The 17,613-nt window shown below is 43.4% G+C and overlaps 2 protein-coding genes across 2 annotated transcripts in view; both read right to left on the reverse strand.

Moving 5' to 3' along the window:
• Nucleotides 1-11,922, reverse strand: part of PKD2 (polycystin 2, transient receptor potential cation channel) — a 31,848-nt gene extending 19,926 nt beyond the window's left edge. The window contains exons 1-2 of the mRNA XM_074154782.1: nucleotides 11,421-11,922; nucleotides 2,708-2,821 (exon numbers count right to left, since the gene is read on the reverse strand). Of these exons, the coding sequence (XP_074010883.1) occupies nucleotides 2,708-2,821; nucleotides 11,421-11,817 (511 nt within the window). The 5' untranslated portion in view covers nucleotides 11,818-11,922. The remainder of the gene's footprint in view (nucleotides 1-2,707; nucleotides 2,822-11,420) is intronic.
• Nucleotides 11,923-12,243: 321 nt separating this feature from the next.
• On the reverse strand, nucleotides 12,244-16,764 carry SPP1 (secreted phosphoprotein 1). The gene is made up of 7 exons (XM_074155038.1): nucleotides 16,652-16,764; nucleotides 15,349-15,415; nucleotides 15,194-15,244; nucleotides 14,179-14,292; nucleotides 13,980-14,024; nucleotides 13,467-13,718; nucleotides 12,244-12,966 (listed from the first exon to the last, which is right to left on the reverse strand). The coding sequence occupies exons 2-7, from the start codon at nucleotides 15,400-15,402 to the stop codon at nucleotides 12,559-12,561; spliced, it is 924 nt and encodes a 307-aa protein (XP_074011139.1). The 5' UTR covers nucleotides 15,403-15,415; nucleotides 16,652-16,764; the 3' UTR covers nucleotides 12,244-12,558.
• Between the last annotated feature and the right edge of the window lie 849 nt (nucleotides 16,765-17,613).

The following is a 17,613-nucleotide window of genomic DNA, read 5'->3' on the forward strand; positions in this document are numbered from 1 at the left end:
AAATCCACACCAAGCAGCATGTGTGTCAACTGTTATCAAAACATAAAAAGCAGTGAAGAATAGACTGATAGACTGATCAATCAGTTTAAAGTACTCCGTTCTCTGCCCCACACCTCATTCTATTATTAATGCTTCTACAAAAGCTAACTTCAAGAAAAACAACGGCATGATTCAGCTGGCTGAAGAGAGGCAGCTAGTGCCTCTTCAAGCGACTTGTGCTATCCAAGGCATCCGTAGAGGGCTGGCACGGATGGCACAAGACCTCAGGAGAACTATGCCCTGCTTGAGCAGATAATGACAGTCAACTAGGATATCACAGGGCACCATGAATGACATTAGCCACCTATGGTTAGAGAATGAAACTCCACCCAAGATGTGCTGTGCTTGAAAAGAATCTCCCCACAGAAAATGAATGACTGTGTGTTATTTCTTTTCCTCACACTGGGCCAAGCATTTATCTGAGGACCATAGAGCATAAATTATTAAGTGATGTACAAAGACAAGATGGCCTGAGAGAATGGTTTCTGGCACTGATACCGTTACTGACTACAACTAAAGCCATTTTACAGCTAAAACTCAGAGAAGCCTGAAAGCTCAAGTATACACTGAACAATCTCCATCAGTTTTGACAATTTTATAAAAATATTTTAGCACAGGGAAGAAAATGTTGTTTTCTTTAGCAACCAGAGAACAAGAACTATTTTTAACAGGCCTCTGCTGTAGCACATGGAATGTATCACAGGACTGTGCAATACATGGATTCTCTCTAAATATGTGCTCTCAAAAATACAAGAGTACAAGAAACACCCATAGCATTTAGCCTCCACTGGAAAGCTCTCTCCTAGGGCATGCCAAGCCACATACCAGTTTGTCCCATAGTTATTGCTTACACGTAAAATTAAAAAGGATAGTACTTAAAAAAATACTAATGAGTATCTGTAGATATTTAGCACGCTATACTTTTCCTTTACTCTGTTACCAACTATCTTTCCCTATAGCAAAACAAATTGTTAACAGCCTGCAGGCAAACTTTTCTCGCTGAAACCAATTTCACTTCATTTTAATTACAAGTCCCTCACTGGTCACCTCTCATGGTGGTACAGCATACAATCACTTTGTTCATAAACCTGCAGTAAGAACTCTTAAAGGACTCAGGAAGGAAAAACCATGATATCTAGTACATAACCATGCCTGCAGTACAACACCAAAACAGTTGTTTCAACAATATAAAGTTTGGGTTTTTTTTTTTAAGTAATTCTACTCCAGACAAGCAAGGCAGACTTGCTCTCACAGAGGCAGTCTATCAACGTAGTTTTGCATTTTCTTTTCCACTCCAAAATTCTCTCACAAAAAATAAAACCATCACCTTGTTCTGTTCAAACTAATCATAAACAACAACTTAAGTATCACTGACATTTCAGGCATTTAGAACACAACTGCCCACACTAAAAATTGGAGGCTTGAAACACATCAGCTTTCCAAAGATTAACTTAATGCATATAGACTTTGTTGTTATTCTCACTACTAATCAAATAAAACATCTATTTCACAACTCCATAGTAAGTTCTATTTTGCATTGTCTTGCTAATTTTTATGCAAATATACGAACATGCCATGTTTTGACTATTAACTTAAGAAAGCCTAGAAATCTTGAAACAGAACTGTATAAGGGCTTTAAGTTCCCAAAACCAGAAAAGAAGACTGCTCTCAGAACTGGTACATTATACTAGTCACAACTGTTCATGGTGCTCTGTGAGGCCTGTGTTAAACTTCCTGTATTATCTGTGCTCTATCACTAAGGTTCTTCACCCTGAGAAAAGAACAGCAAATTCAGTTCAGGCTGCTTTCTTAAACTCCATTTGGGTCCAAGAATATTGCTATGGATGACGCTGGAGATCCATAAAGCTCCTCTCTTCTGTACTAAGTCTGTATTTAGTAAAATCTGCTAACATCTTCAGTATTGATTCTAGAGCATCTACCTTAAAGCAGTCACCTACTTAAAATAAAAAAATAAAGTAATAATTTTAAAAAAAAAAGTAGGTTGAATGTTACTGTGTTGTATAGTGTTATGATACTTCATATGGTATCATAGACAACAAAACAAACAATCCACTTAAATCATCGAAGTCTCCAGCTGTGATTCATATATCCTTGAGTATACATAGACTGCAGATGTATTTAAAACATCCAGCATCATGCAAACATAGAAATATCAGATATTTCTAAGTAGCTAGCGTTATGTCTGCCTTTCCAACTACTATCAAGAACTTCTAGTATTAGAATGATCTGTACATAAGCTTGGTGATAAATTTGAAACTCAGTGATTTAATTTGATTTTTTGTCCTAGATGACTAACTCCTACTCTTCATATTTAGTAGTTTTGTTGAGTGATTTCAAAATGCGTAGCAAAAACATTACACTGCAATGTGGTACTACATTAAAAAAATGCTCCCTAAAAACAAAGAATAAATATACTATCATCCTGTTTAAATGTTCAACGCTTATTAAGGCACAGAAAGATGCAGTATTTTCAATTTCAAGCAATAATCCATGTGCAGAAACAAAAGAAAGATTTAATTCCAAATATTTGCCTACACACCTGCCAATTAATTCTTCTCCCACATCACTGAAACAGCCTTCATTCTGGAATCACAGATAGCAAGCAGATAGTACAGAATGGGATGCATCAAAGCTGCACGGTACTTACAGACACACAAGACCACAAGGAAAATCATGTACGTAACCAATTCCCGTAAAACACTTTTCAGATATCGCTCTCTGCTAGTGTTGCTTTCTTCCATGAGTCTTGTCCCCCACAGACCTTAAAAGGAAAACATATATAATGATGTACACAAATGTCTGATACTAGATACACAAATGACATAGTGGTTTTGAATGCTTAACCTATGTAATTTCTGCTGCAGGTTCTTCTATGGATTTTAAGCTGATCTAAGTTCAAGCAAGAACAACTTCTTCCATAGGCTGAACGTGGCCCAAAGCAGTATCAACTATTCACAAGATACAAAAATCATTTAGTAATAGCTCAGCAGAACTCTTACCCAGAATCTATTGAAGATCTGCTAGAAGTGCTGTCACTTAAAACCACATGGTAGGAAAACAGATACAAGTATACAAAGACATGCACAGAGAGCCATCCTTCAAGAAATGAAGTGCAGTGTTTTGGGGTTTTTTTAAATATGAAAAGCATTGTTAGATGAATGAAAATGCATGTTCAGTATCAAACCTTTCTTAGTAGTCTTAAGTAACTTTCTACCTGAAAGGAGGATATGTCAGTCAAACATATTTTTAAAGAAAACAAATCCTAACTTTCCTCTCCCAAACAGGCACGGCATACCCAACAGAGACACAGCAGGAATCTTGGTGAGCATTTGTACATGATTTCCTTCTCTGCACAACAGAGTTGTCATTGCAACATTAGCAGTGGTCTAAATGAGCAACCACTGTCTGCCTGTCAAACTGGGCAACTGCGTTAGCTGAACTACTGCTGCTTGCTACTAGCTTCATATTATACTTGGCATTCTCAAGAAGACAGTGTAAGAGAAGTTATTGAACTTTGGTGATCCATGCCAAAAGGGTAACAGAAAAGCAGAAGGATCTTTTAAATGGAGTCTCTGAAAGAAATAACCATTAGAAATAACTGATCTCATCAATGCTTATAAATATCTAAAGGGTGAGTGTCAAGAGGATGAGGCCAGACTCTTTTCTGTGGTGCCCAGTGACAGGACAAGGGGCAACAGGCCACAAGCTGGAACACAGGAAATTCCAGCTCAACATGTGGAAAAACTTCTTTACTTTGAGGGTGACAGAGCACTGGAACAGGCTGACCAGAGAGGTTATGGAGTCTCCTTGTCTGGAGATATTCAAAATCCGCCTGGATGCGTTCCTGTCCAACGGGCTGTAGGTGAACGTGCTTTGGCAGAGGGGTTGGACTAGATGGTCTCCAGAGCTCACTTCCTTCCCCTGCTATTTTGCGATTCTGTGATCTTGGGACAGAAAGCAGTTAATAACCATACATATTTCTTGTGCCTAATACAGAGTAGAAAAAGCTGGGAATAGCTGCTGATGTTCAGAGTAGAATTGCTACCTTCAAGGAACTTCTCTTCATTTAAGTCTAAATAGAATGGTTAGAGTTGGAAGGGACCTTAAAGATCATCGAGTTCCAACCCCCCTGCCTGGGGCAGGGACACCTCCCACCAGACCAGGTTGCTCAAAGCCCCATCCAGCCTGGCCTTAAACACTTCCAGGGATGGGGCATCCAAAACTTCCCTGGGTAACCTGTTCCAGTGCCTCACCACCCTCACAGGAAAGAATTTCCTCCTCATATCTAATCTAAATCGCCCCTCTTCCAATTTAAAACCATTACCTCTTGTCCTGTCACTACATCTCCTGAAAAGAGTCCCTCTCCGGCTCTCATGTAGGCTCCCTTCAGATATTGGAAGGCTGCTATGAGGTCTCCCCGCAGCCTTCTCTTCTCCAGGCTGAACAACCCCAGCTCTCTCAGCCTGTCTTCATAGGAGAGGTTCTCCAGCCCTCTGATCATCTTTGTGGCACTCCACTGGACCCGTTCCAACAGGTCCATGTCCTTCCTGTGTTGAGGACTCCAGAGCTGGACACGGTATTCCAGGTGGGGTCCCACAAGCCCAGAGTAGAGGGGTAGAATCACCTTCCCGCGACCTGTTGGCCACACTTCTCTTGATGCAGCTCAGGATGTGGTTGGCTTTCTGGGCTGCCAGTGCGCACTGCCGGCTCACGTTGAGCTTCTCATCCACCAACACCCCCAAGTCCTTCTCCTCACGGCTGCTCTCTAGCCATTCTCCACCCAACCTGTATGTGTGCCTGGGATTGCCACATCCCAGGTGCAGGACCCTGCACTTGGGCTGGTTGAACTTCATGCGGTTTGCATGAGCCCATCTCTCAAGCCTGTCCAGGTCCCTCTGGATGGCATCCCTTCCCTCCAGTGTGGTGACTGTGCCACCGAGCTTGGTGTCGTCAGTAAACTTGCTGAGAGTGCACTCTATCCTACTGTCCATGTCTCCGACAAAGATGGTGAACAGCACTGGTCCCAGTACCGACCCCTGTGGAACTCCACTCGTCACTGGCCGCCAATTGGACATTGAACCATTGACTACAACCCTTTGAGTGCGGCCATTCAGCCAGTTCCTTATCCACCGAGTGATCCATCCATCAAACCCGTGACTTTCCAATTTTGAGACCAGGATGTCGCGCGGGGTAGTTTGACCTTAGTTTATGGTGGGAGCAAAAGCATATCAAAATAAAAATTCACTCTTACAGAAGCGCACCAAACTTCCACCCTTTTCCTTTTCGGGTATTTTAAATGGTCAAGCTTCTAAAACATGCCTTAAATTCTCAGTAAATGGAAATTAAGTAACCTCAAACTCCCTAGGAAAAAAAAAAAATTAAAAAAAAAAAATTTTGATCCATCAAACATACCACCGTAATTTGAAGTCAAATGGAACAGCAACAAGGGATAGCCAAAACACATTGTAAAGCTGACAACACCACAAGAGTTCAGTTGCTTTGTAAGATAAGACGGAAAAAGGGCTCATTTGCCTGCTGCAGAACTTCATTAGCTAACAAAGAGATGGGAACAGGGAAGCTCTTCTTTTTACCTGTAAATACCGGGTGTATTCAGGGGAGAAAAAAAAAAAAAAAAAAAAAAGTGTTAGTTTTTTTTAGAAGCCTTTTTCAGCTACCACATTTTTAAGTTGTGACCTAACCACAAAGTCAACCAGGAAACTTCTCTATTCTCTTACAATAAAAAGTGCACAGCATGCACTAATAGTCTTAACATTAATCTCTGTTCACTCTCCTTAATTAGTAACTTGGAACCTTCACTAATGTCAGCTCCCAAAACAAGAGAGCTTTTTCAAAGCTGTTCTTTAAGCCTAAGTCTGAAAATTTACAGATAAAGACTGCAACTTTACTACACAGAATGCCAAATCCTCACCATTAGGTCATTCTTGAAGACGGAAACACAAAAACAAGAACATTCACAGAGTCGCTAATAATAAAGAATTCAACAAATTCAGCCTCTAACACACCACTATCTTGGACTAGCAACCCCCATAATAAAGGCAGGAAAACATTAGGGAAGAGAGGCTGGAACAGCCAGTGAGCTAAGCTGGCAAGAGAGCATAGTCCTGGATGTCAGCACATTACTCACCAATAAGAAATGTGGTGAGCAGAAAGCTTGCAAGCTTTAATTCTGTCATATTAGAATACTTAGGAATCAGTCAACAAGGAACAGAAAGTTACATGTGAAAAAAAACCAAACCCAGCATTAGAGATCATACATTGATATTTGTGTTAAATGAACTCTGAATTTGCTCATCAGCTAGCTTGAAGTTTTCATTAGTTGCTACATTTTCAGATGATACGTACATTATTCCCCTTTTTTGTCTTATTAGAACGTTTGTTTAGATGCATCAATAACAGCAGCGGTAAGCAGTGCTGGATTTAAATTGACATCTACTGCAAGCACTAAAAACGTTTTGTTTCTAGCCTTGATTAATAATTTTCAGTTCATTCCTTACATAATTTTTCTATTAATCAACTTTTCAGACAGAATCTAGTACTCTTTCATTTGTCAAATAAATCTGCAAATAACAATGCTCTCATACTCTGTAGCCCAAATGGTTTACACAAAGAGTACACAAACTCAGAAGAGTTGTCAAAAAATTAGGATCAAAGTAAAAAAAAAAAAAACATGAAATTTATCTTACGATAAAAAGGTCTAGCTTGTTAGACAACATAGGAAATTTAAATCTTTCTGTTTACACATATATAAAATGTTATATACACATGTCCAGGTGGCCAACAGCATCCTGGCCTATATCAAGAACAGCGTGGCCAGCAGGAGCAGGGCAGTGATGGTGCCTCTGTACTGGGCACTGGTGAGGCCTCACCTCGAGTGCTGTGTTCAGTTCTGGGCCCCTCACCACAAGAAGGACATTGAGCTGCTGGAGCGTGTCCAGAGGAGAGCCACCAAGCTGGTGAGGGGTCTGGAGAACAAGTCATACGAGGAGAGGCTGAGGGAACTGGGCATGTTTAATTTGGAGAAGAGAAGGCTGAGGGGGAGACCTCATTGCCCTCTACAACTCCCTGAAAGGAAGCAGTAGAGCAGCGGGTGTTGGCCTCTTCTCCCAAGGGAATAATGACAGGAGCAGAGGAAATGGTCTGAAGTTGGGGCAGGGGAGGTTTAGATTAGATATTAAGAATTACTTTACTGAGAGGGTGGTCAGGCACTGGAACAGCCTGCCCAGCGAGGTGGTGGAGTCACCATCCCTGGAGGTATTTAAGAAACGTGTAGATGTGGCACTTCAGGGCATGCTCTAGTGCCCGAGATTGTGGGGGGGTTTTTTCTGTGTGTATGGTTGGACTCGGTGATCTCAGAGGTCCTTTCCAACCATGACAATTCTGTGATTCAGAATATATATAATGTATATGTACTTACATATACACATATACCTACATAATCATAAAGCCAAGTTTATAAGGTACAGAATGCATATAAAGTAATTCAGATTTATGTAAAAGTCTTAAGTTCTGCAAGCGCTCAAGCCAAGATACATACCACTAACAGTTCCGCCTATACAGAAATTCAGATGCCAGGCAAAGAACCAGGCTGGGGGAAGGAGAGGAAAGTGACCCTCAGGCAAAGATGCTTTGTCCCCAAACAACAAAACACAGTCTCACAGTCCTTAGTTCACATTCCTTAGTAAGGTACAATCGGAGTGTGCACTAGTTCAACTCAGCAAAAATGTCACAATGCATTCTTCATGAACGTTAACCACTAATAAGTGACTGGAAATGATATTTGATACTTCCATTTAACAATAACTATGAAAACCTTTCAAGAAATTTCCCACATACACTCCTCAGTATTGATGCACATGAGTGACAAGGTGACAGCTCTGAGGGGCAATTACCTTTCCAGCCTAGCTCTGAAAACAGACTTTGCCCTTACCCATCAAAACTTTTGATGACTTTCTGCTTAACAGGGTTGAATATTCATCCTGTCCTCTCCCCTCAGCATCTGGGATGTTTGCTGAAGAGATCTGCAATACTAGAGGGACTAAAGCTATTTCACAGAGACTCATATCAGAATCTGAAAAGAATCCACAAAGAGAACCTAAGATACAGCTAATCTGAAGTAACTGATTTTCTATTCCCTTAGTAACTTCTGTTACAGTCTCCCCTATAGTTGCAATTACCAAAATCCCATTACCTTAAATCCTATCTGCATTTTTATTTCACAACTGACAGCAAGAGAAGTGTAAGCTGTCACTCAATATCCCCTAGCTGATGAGTGGCAAATTGTCTAGCCACGGTAACACTATCACTTTTGATATCCAAAGGATTAATCCCTCTTGTTGAATACTGCCTAGTGAAATATAAGTGCCATTTCATTAAATAAATCTATGCAAACTTGTATCTTGTGATCTTGAAATAAAACTAAGCGTGCCATTTTCCAGTCTTCAAAGATCCTCATGGTTATCCATGAAATGTCAAAAGAACTACTGAGTGCTCCTTCCAGTGTTAAAAACTCAGTAATGCTTCAAGTGCCTATATCAACTCTAGGCTTGAAATCAGCCCTTTTGCTGTGCAGCCTGTAGCAATCACATTCTTCAGAGAAGGTTGTTACCCATGCAGCAGGCAAGTACAGCACTCTGCAGTACCTCCACAGCACAAAAGTCACACCAAGCCATTTACTGTGCCTATGCATTAACGGTAACATTCTCATGAAAGAGCAAGAAAAGGATCTGCCTGCTACAGTAACTTTAGCTACACTTCCTATAAACACACAATGTAAGCAGGTCAGAAATCAGCAAAAACTGTGCATAGTAACCACAGGGATAAATCCACTCTGAACATTCCTAGAACATGAAACCAGGTCTTTTCATTTTATAGTTAAAAATAAAATACTGCCATTGTACACTGATGGTCTTAAACAGCAATAGCTGATCCACAGCCATTATTGAAAATATTTCTTTTGTTTTCAGGCACTGCAAGAATGTGTAACTTTGCAACGTTCTCCACACTGCACACACTTGATTAATAAGCTCACACCCAGTAGTGTGAAGAGAACCACAGCAGTCAAAAGGATGCATAATGTCACCATGTCAAAGATGGTCCTGATCTTTCAGCCAGAAAGCAGAATCACTAAAAGTTCAAGCTATGGATGCACATTAGCTCCCAAACTGTTTTTTCTAGCCAAGATACATTGCTTTTAGATGGATCCCTGGCCTGTCCTGCTGCCTATCAGAGCACGGCCAAAATATCTTCTCTGGCAACATCTGCCTGATGCTGAAGCCACTGAAGGCTCAGCTGCACTCACTCTGCCAGCACAGCAAGCAGCTTCACCAAAAGCCAATTCCTCTTGGTTTTGCTGCTTGCTCAGCTGAACAAGGTGGAATTGCATATAGAGGCTTAAAACCAAAAAAACTACTAGAAAAAAAGCATAATAATAAGCAACCTTCCTCCACCCTAAACCAAGCCTAAGCTGTAGATACAGATGAACTATTCAACACAGAATTTTACCAAGCCTTTGTTAGAATGGTATCTCATGGAGTGACGGAAGAGAGAAAAAAAAAAAAAAGTCTGCCTGCCTGCTGGACCTTCTTTCCATCTGCAAATACTGTGATCTTACACAAATCACATGTTATTAAGCTCTGCCTTCAGGTTCAAAATGCATCAGAAACCAGCACCAAAATCGGTCCTAGTGTGGATAATCATTTTGAGTATTACTGCAGAAGCATATGACGGAGATAAAACAGTAGCAACTTATGCCAGGTCGCGAGGAAGTCACTCATACACTCACCTCACCTCCAAACATCACTATTTTTCACCACAGTTAAAAGCATACGCAGGACGTTCCTTCTCAGCAACAACTAGTACAAAGGGAGCATCTGAACAGTCTATTAGACAAAAATTTTTATAAAAGGACTTTCTCCACATGAAGCAGCTCCTTTCCTAGGAATTTACGTATCTCAGCGACAGACTAAAATAAACACACCACTGAAACTCAAAACACAGCAGTGCCAGTTCATGCATAGCACATAATTATCATTGATACTTTTTCCTGGCCATTCTGGTTTCTTGTTATGAAGTGACTTAGCTCATTGAACACTCTCTCAATAAAATCTGCTGAAAAGAAAACATGCTCTATTCCATAATCTCTGCAAGTCTGACTTGCATCCAAGTAAAACACTGCAATAATCAAGAGGCATTTATTTTGGTGCAAGACAGTTGAAGACTGAGAAATCATTACAGCAAACGATTTTTGAATGCACGTGAAAATCAAAGTGAAGACATACAGGACATACAACAGCCTAATTTACAAGTCCCTGCTTAAAATCGAGTTCATTTTGACATCTCTGCTGATGCTGTGCTAGCCATCCATCACTTCAGAAAATACACATTTTAGAAGAAATCGTATTTTCTAAACATGGTTTATTTTTCCTGCAGCTTTATAAGGACTTTGTCTGACACTTAAACAAATCCTAGGTTTAAAATCTTCACAATTTGATGCTAACGTTTTAAGCTTCTCTGAAAAGGAAGGGGGGTTTCTCACATGTGGTCTCCCACAACCTTGAATCCAAAGACCTCCCAATTCACCATTTTCTCTGCTGTCACATCAACTCTGTACAGGGCCAGCTCAGCACAGAGTTAACACAGCAGGCTTAGAACAACACTCCAAATGCTCCCATTTATACTCCAAACTATGTTCCTGGTCACCAGTTGTGCATCAACAGGCGGCTCTGAACAATCGAGGGCATCTCCAAGGCACTGTGCAACATCGAAGAAAAGCAAAAGCAAATAAAACACCCTCCCAACAACCCCAGTCTAAGCAACAAATGCCATCCCAATCACTTCTTTTACAGGACAGAGAATGCTGAAAAAAAAGACAAGTGTTCTGCTCGAACCCTCCAAAGACCAGAATAGCCACATATATCCAAAAACTACTCAGGAGAGTCTCCTACACTGACAGCAGCCAGGACTAAGACCCGGGGGACAGAGAGCTCTATGCTCCACAGGAAAGGAAGGGGAAAGGTATGCGTATATATGTGTGTGCTGGGAGGCATAAGCAAGACAACAGATTAGAATATGGATGTGCATTAAGCGGTGGGGACACAGACAGGAACAAGCACGGATGGATACACGGGAGAGGGGAAAACAACACGGCTAGAGGAAAAAGAGGACAGATAGCAAGGAGGTGGGTGGAAGAAAAGGCAAAAGGACTACAAACAACTCATAAACGCTCCTCTCGGCGACAGAGTGCAGAAAAAGGCTGCCGAGCTGCAGGAGCCGAGAGCCTTGGAGCCACGCTCCGGCAGAGGGGACACGGCAATAGGGGGTAGGGGGGCAGAGGCTCTCACCTCGCAGCCGCCCCGCCAAGCGCTTGGCCCAGGCCGCGCGGTGGGGTGCGGCGCCGTCGGGCGGCACTTGGTGGCGGCTCGGCCCCTCTGCCCCGCCGCGCCCCGCGGGGAGCCGCCGCTGCCGCCGCCCGCCACTTCCCTGAGCCGCCGCTCCGCTGCCCAACGACGACGAAGCGCCGGCCGCGGGGCTGCCCCACTCCACGTCCATCTCCAGCACCGGCCCCGCCGCCGCCCCCTCCTCCTCGGGCTCGAAGCCCGGGTTGTCCCGGCTCCAGGCCTGCCGCGAGCAGGCGGAGAGCGGCGGCGACGGTGGGCAGGAGCCGGCCCGTGCTGCCTCGCCCAGCCGCTCCAGCTCCAACTGCTCCTGTCCGCGCCGGCAGCCTCCACGGCCCGCCATCAGCGCGCTGCCGCTGCCCGGGGAGGGGCGCCGCCGCTTCCGCGCCTTCCCCGCCTTCCCCGCCCTCCGGCGCCAGCCCGGAAAGCCCGGGGTACGGAAGGAGATGTAGTTGCTTCCCCATCCCCTCAGAGAGGGGCGCGGCCGCTAGGGCCGCACGCGCCTGCTGGCCGAGGTTGGGAGCCCCGAGCCGAGGCGGGAGGCCCTGAGGCGGGAGCGGTGCAGGGGCCGGAGCTGCATATTTCAGGCCAACTAGCCGCTCGTTCTCGGTAAAAGCAGAAGGAGGCCCCGCGGAGGGGTTTTGGCCACTTCATAAATTGCGGGGGAAACAGCTATTTCACATTATTTTAAGAAGGAGAGGTATTGAAGCTCCTCACGCAGCCAGAAAGCTTCCCCCCCGTCCCAACCCAGCAAACAGTAATGCAGTCTGGAGGTACAGGGTTTTGTGTTTTTATTTAAATCCAGTTACAGCAAAATACAGGCAGGCAGTACAGAGAGCAGCATGCCAGAGAGGTAACGCTCACTCTGCGCATCCAACAACATTCGCCTCACTGCCTCTGCATCCTGTGAGGCTGGCAGGGCTGGCGCTGCTGGCAGCCGAGGAGAGGCCACCGGGTAAAGAAGCAGCCTCAAACCCAAAAAGTCACCACGCGCCCTACATTTACAGTTACCCGAAATAAAGCTACACACCCCTCCCCTTTGGTAGGAATTGAATGAGAAGGGAACCGTTATATTTTTCTCCCTTTAAAGTGTGACTTCGTTATTTTCGATGCTGTGGTGTTCTTGAGCATCCTCGGCACTCTCCAGCGTTTGATTGCTGTTATCGTCGGGGTTCTTGGCTGAAACACGGACCTGGCTCTCCCTGCTTTCCATGCTCTGGTGGCTATCCCCTCTGATGCTAGCCTTGCTATGATCTCCTTCCGCCTCATAGCTATCGAATTTCTGCCGGCTGTCGTTCTCTGTGCTCTGGTCATGCTGCTTGCTGTCCAGCTCGCTGGTGTCCTGCCCATGGCTCTTGTCAGCCCATTCCCTGCTGATTGCGTGCTTCCCCAGGGAGTGGTGGGCAGCAGCACCCTCCCAGGAGAGCCCTGCTTGCTGGCTGCCTGCATCCAGGGAGCTCTCACCATCCTCGCTGGCATCATACACTCTGAGCTGTATTAGAAAGAAAAAGGAGAAAGAGCCGTTTTCACTCCTGAGGAACTTATGTGTCAACAGATGCTGCCGTACTGCACGCAAGCAAGCTGCGTGGGCTGTGGGGACACTCCAAGCTCCAAGCCTGTATGATACGTCTCTGCCTGGAGACACTGTGATCTTCTATGGAGTTACATGAACTTTTCACATTACAAGAAACTCAGGTTTGATCCTGGCCTCAGATTTCATGTGTGCAAGTATATCATGATAGTGCAAATGGCAGTGGTGCATAGCTTGCAGCAGCAGGCCACCCTTCTCCCTCAGCACATCAACAGCCCTCTGGCCATCGATACCCCCTGATTTGGGTTTCTCTTTTCAGAGAACTGAAATGCATCCTTCACTTACGCCTACTTTCACCCCACCAATCCTTTCCAAAACTAACTCCCATAAAATAGCATCTCTGTTTTCAAGTTCACTACCCTTTTCCCAAAACCTGGGTACCACTGCTCAGTGCTATTTACCTTTTTTGCAGCTTTGCGGAGTTTGCTAGACTTCACCACTGCAGCTTTTGGCCTCACCCTGTAGGCCACACTGTCACCTCTGCCAGTGTTGTCTCCCCGAGTGAAAGGGAAAGGTGGGAAGGGTACAGTTACTGGAATGTCTGTGGGGAAACTCGTGACAACCTCATCAGATTCATCCGTGTCATTGGAATCATTATCATCATCGTCACCATCCACATCTTCATGGCTCTTGCTTGACGCATCAGGAAAGTGCTGGAAAACATTTATTATGCATCAGGCAAATAAACATATATGTGACGTGCAGACTGGTATCTGTCCTGCTCACCCGGGGCTTATGTACTGTTGAGCTACGTGCACGAATTGCTCTGAATTTGCCTCACCCTGCCTGAAGCTTTGTTTCATTTAGGGAGAGATGTTATCACAAGAACTGTATTTAATTGAGAAAAATGAGTTCTGCTACACACTGGCTGCCCTGCAGCACTCAACTGACTTTTTGCTGTTCAAAACACTTACTGGTTGTACCGGGTCATCCACGTACTCTTCTGAAGACTGGAGAGTCTGAAAACAACATACAACTCACTATTAGCACACAAAGGCATATACGGTAGAGCTGATCAGCATGTTGGCTATTCTTTAAGCACTTAATCTTAACTTAATCCTAATCTTGGCATTGAAAGATGTTCTGCTTTCTCTTCCAGTTAGTTGCCCATACCTGCTGAGGTGACGCCAGGTCATTCTGTGGGTGCTGCAGACTCTCCCAAGACTGAGAATTCACATGGTGGTGGTGGTGGTGATGATATCTGTGTGAGTGATGGCCCCTGGGGTCCTTCAAAAGAAAAACAAAACCGGGGGGGGGGAGGGCTTAATCCACAAAAGAGCACACAGAACAGGCAAAGCTACTTGAATCACAACCTCCGTTTTCAGCCAGATGTGGCATCTGCAGTATACACTCCTTTTGTACAGGATGTGTCCTCTGCAGCAGGAGGAGAACTCAGAACAAGCTGTGATCCCAAATTAACATTATACCCAAACAATACAATACAGACGTGCTTCTTCCATTGACAGAGCCTGGGGAATTTCAGATCAGTTTCTCCAACTCCTTTTTAGCAAGTGAAATTTGGAGGTATATCTAATGTCCACCATTTCTGCTAATTCTCAGGTCCTTTTCCTAAGAGTGATTTATCTCCCACATCATGAAGACTCTAAACTAAATGCAGTAGCTGATTATCAGAGCAAAGAATTGATTTTACATGGGTAGTAGTTGGTGATGGAGTATAAATCAAATAGCTATATACAAGACTAATACTGTTCACTCACACCACTCCAAAAAATCATGGGAATTGGATTAAAGTGCTCTTCCAACACCAAATATTGCCATCTGATACATAATAATGAATGTGGGTTACAGTAGTTGTGCCATGCTACAGTCCTTTTATCTTTTTTAACTGACAGTTTACACATTTTTCATTAAGAAAAAAGGTTTCTAGTGCTGGTCCAGAGATGCAACTCACAAAACTTTGGACACCTAACATGGCAAAAATCTACTGACATCAGTGGCTCTCTGCTTTGGCTACCTGAGAAGCGAGCTCATAACAGGCAGGTGAGGACATGTTCTGCAAGCAGCTACAATCATAAAACAAGTATCAGACAATATGTATTAAAGAAAAAAAAAAAAAATCAAAAAGGATTTGTTAAAGAAAATGAATAGAAAGACAAAAGGAGCTTACATATTTTTCTTCAGAGCTGGCAGAAATGGCATGCTGCTTGGACTTACTTACCTTGAAGGGAGAAAAGACAAAAGGCATTTGTCAGTATTAATTTCTTGCTAATATGCAAAGAAAATATGCAAGTGATTGCTGATATGTATTTGTGATTTACTCACTGGCCATGCAGCGGTGATGTTGATAAGGCATAAACACAGAACTGCCACCTTCATTGTGGTATTTTACCTAGAAAATATTTTGGAACAGTGAGTCAAAAAGGTAAAATACCACAAAAATGCCATAGACTTTTTCTTTCTCCTGGATACTTCACTGTGCCAAGACCAGTTTCTGCTAAGGATTCAGCCTGCCCATGCCAGTCTTTTTCCTCTGTTCTCCATTCCCACCAGCTGGTTTTGTAACGACTTAGCAACTCAAAAGCTACAAGAATTTTAAAACCAGATACTGAGAAGTGCTGAACAGTGTTGAGAGCAGGCACACTGAGAAGGTGACCAGACTCCTGTCATCTACTGACTTGCACTGGCAAAGGAAAAGCTTTGTGAAAAACAAAGTGCTATAAAGATCAGCTTTTGTTTATCTTGATTCATTTTGTCAGAAGAGACAGGATAAGACAAACTCAGCTTGGATTCTCTTTTCAGTTATTTTAAAACTAGGTTTCAGGGTTATTAACTGGAGTCACTGTGAGTAAACTCAGTTTATATGAACATAAACTGCTTTTATTGATAGACCTTTATTTCCCTCTTCCAGAAGTTTGAACAGAATAACCCATGTTTCCAAGCCAGAGATGAAGTGAAGTGTCTGCTCACGTTGGAGTTTTTGCAGTTTAATAAATGCATCATTCCTGCTGAAATTAGGAGAGTGCTGAGCTACAGTAAATTTTGGTGCTGACAGACCAATTCCCAGGGTAAGGAACATCCTTGAAAAATTAAGCTGATTTATTGATGAAAAAGAGGCATTTAAAACTTAACTAAATAAAAGCAGGACAGAAAGGGGCCCATTTAAAATACATTAGTACAGCTGGCCCTGAGACAGGACACTGTGTTAGAGGTACTGCAGTTTCAAGAGTTAGGCAGAGAAGGGTGCATATCCTATCCATTCAGTAGCGTGCATCACAAACTGCTAGCCTGCCAGGAGAAACAAGGACACTGCCAAGCAGTGATTACATGAGGGAGGAAGCTTTCTGTGTTCAAGTACCAGCTTTGAGTTTCCAGCACTTGATTCACAGGCAGGGTTTACAGTAACATGCTCCCAACATTTATCAGCACAAAGCTTTAAAGTTATGATTATGTATAATACCTTGCATTGCTAAAGCAATCTTGCTCCTATAAAAACACACCCTTTTTCACAGAGAAACATCAAACATCCCTGTCCAGTGAAGCAGTTTTCAAAGATCTCCTGCCCAACACTTCCTTGACTAAAGCTGCAGACAGAGTGGCACATATCAGGTAAAAAGTAAAAAATTACCTTTTCTGGTGCTGGAGGAGTCAGCTGCAACAAGAGTGCTCTTAGTGATCCCAGCAGCAGCTCCAGTCAGTTGATTCCCAGCAGTTCTGGCTTTCTCCCCTTGTCCCCTGACTGCCTGACATCTCCAACCTCGGGGAATTTAAACCCTGTCCCAGGCACGGCCACCAATCCCCACGTGGCGGAAAAAGATGAGGTCATGAGGCTTCTGGCCACCATCCTGCCCACGTTCTCCAACACTTCCTCTTTGGCTTTGTGGCTTTTGAAGCAAACAAAAGCTAGTCTATGGTTAAAACATTACTTATGGACAAGATCATTAACCAGCAGGTCTGTTGAATGCACAGCATTTGGTATTGTGTGGGAGGACTTCAGGGCATGTCTGTCCTCCTTTTGTGAAAAGGCAAAGCCCAGTTTCCCAGAAACCTTCCCTGCCCTGTTCTGTAGGGGGTAAGAGTTTGTAATGTGTGCAGGAAGAAAGGGATCTGAACATAAAACTCCCTAAAAAGGTGTTAAAACTTCCCCAAAGTTGTACATTTGCTCTCCAGGTTGTATATGTTGCAATGGGAATCACAAAGACAGAGTGAAGAATATGGCCTTTTGCTGTTTTGGTCTGAACTGAATCAAAAATATGTCTAATATTAGTGTGTCTCAATACCGTTGTAAAGGTACACAAGAGCCGCTGATAGTCTAACTAAAAAGGGTTTGTGCAACATCATCAGAAATTCTCACTCCTTTTCTGTTCATTTATATCCATTCTGGGTCCTTTCTAGTTTCATTCACTCTCTCAGGTGGTTTTGTTGAATCACCTGCTACAGCTGTCTGCTGCACCAAACCTGCTCAAGAGCCCTTTTCAGGGACTAGATGCCAGATATTTTTCAAGCTAAAAAAAAATAAGGAAAAAAAAAAAGCAGTTATAGCTCCAGTATGAGAAGTGCCATGACTAGCATTGGGAAGCAAGGAACATC

Source organism: Numenius arquata, chromosome 10 (assembly GCF_964106895.1).
Source record: "Numenius arquata chromosome 10, bNumArq3.hap1.1, whole genome shotgun sequence".
NCBI lineage: Eukaryota > Metazoa > Chordata > Aves > Charadriiformes > Scolopacidae > Numenius > Numenius arquata.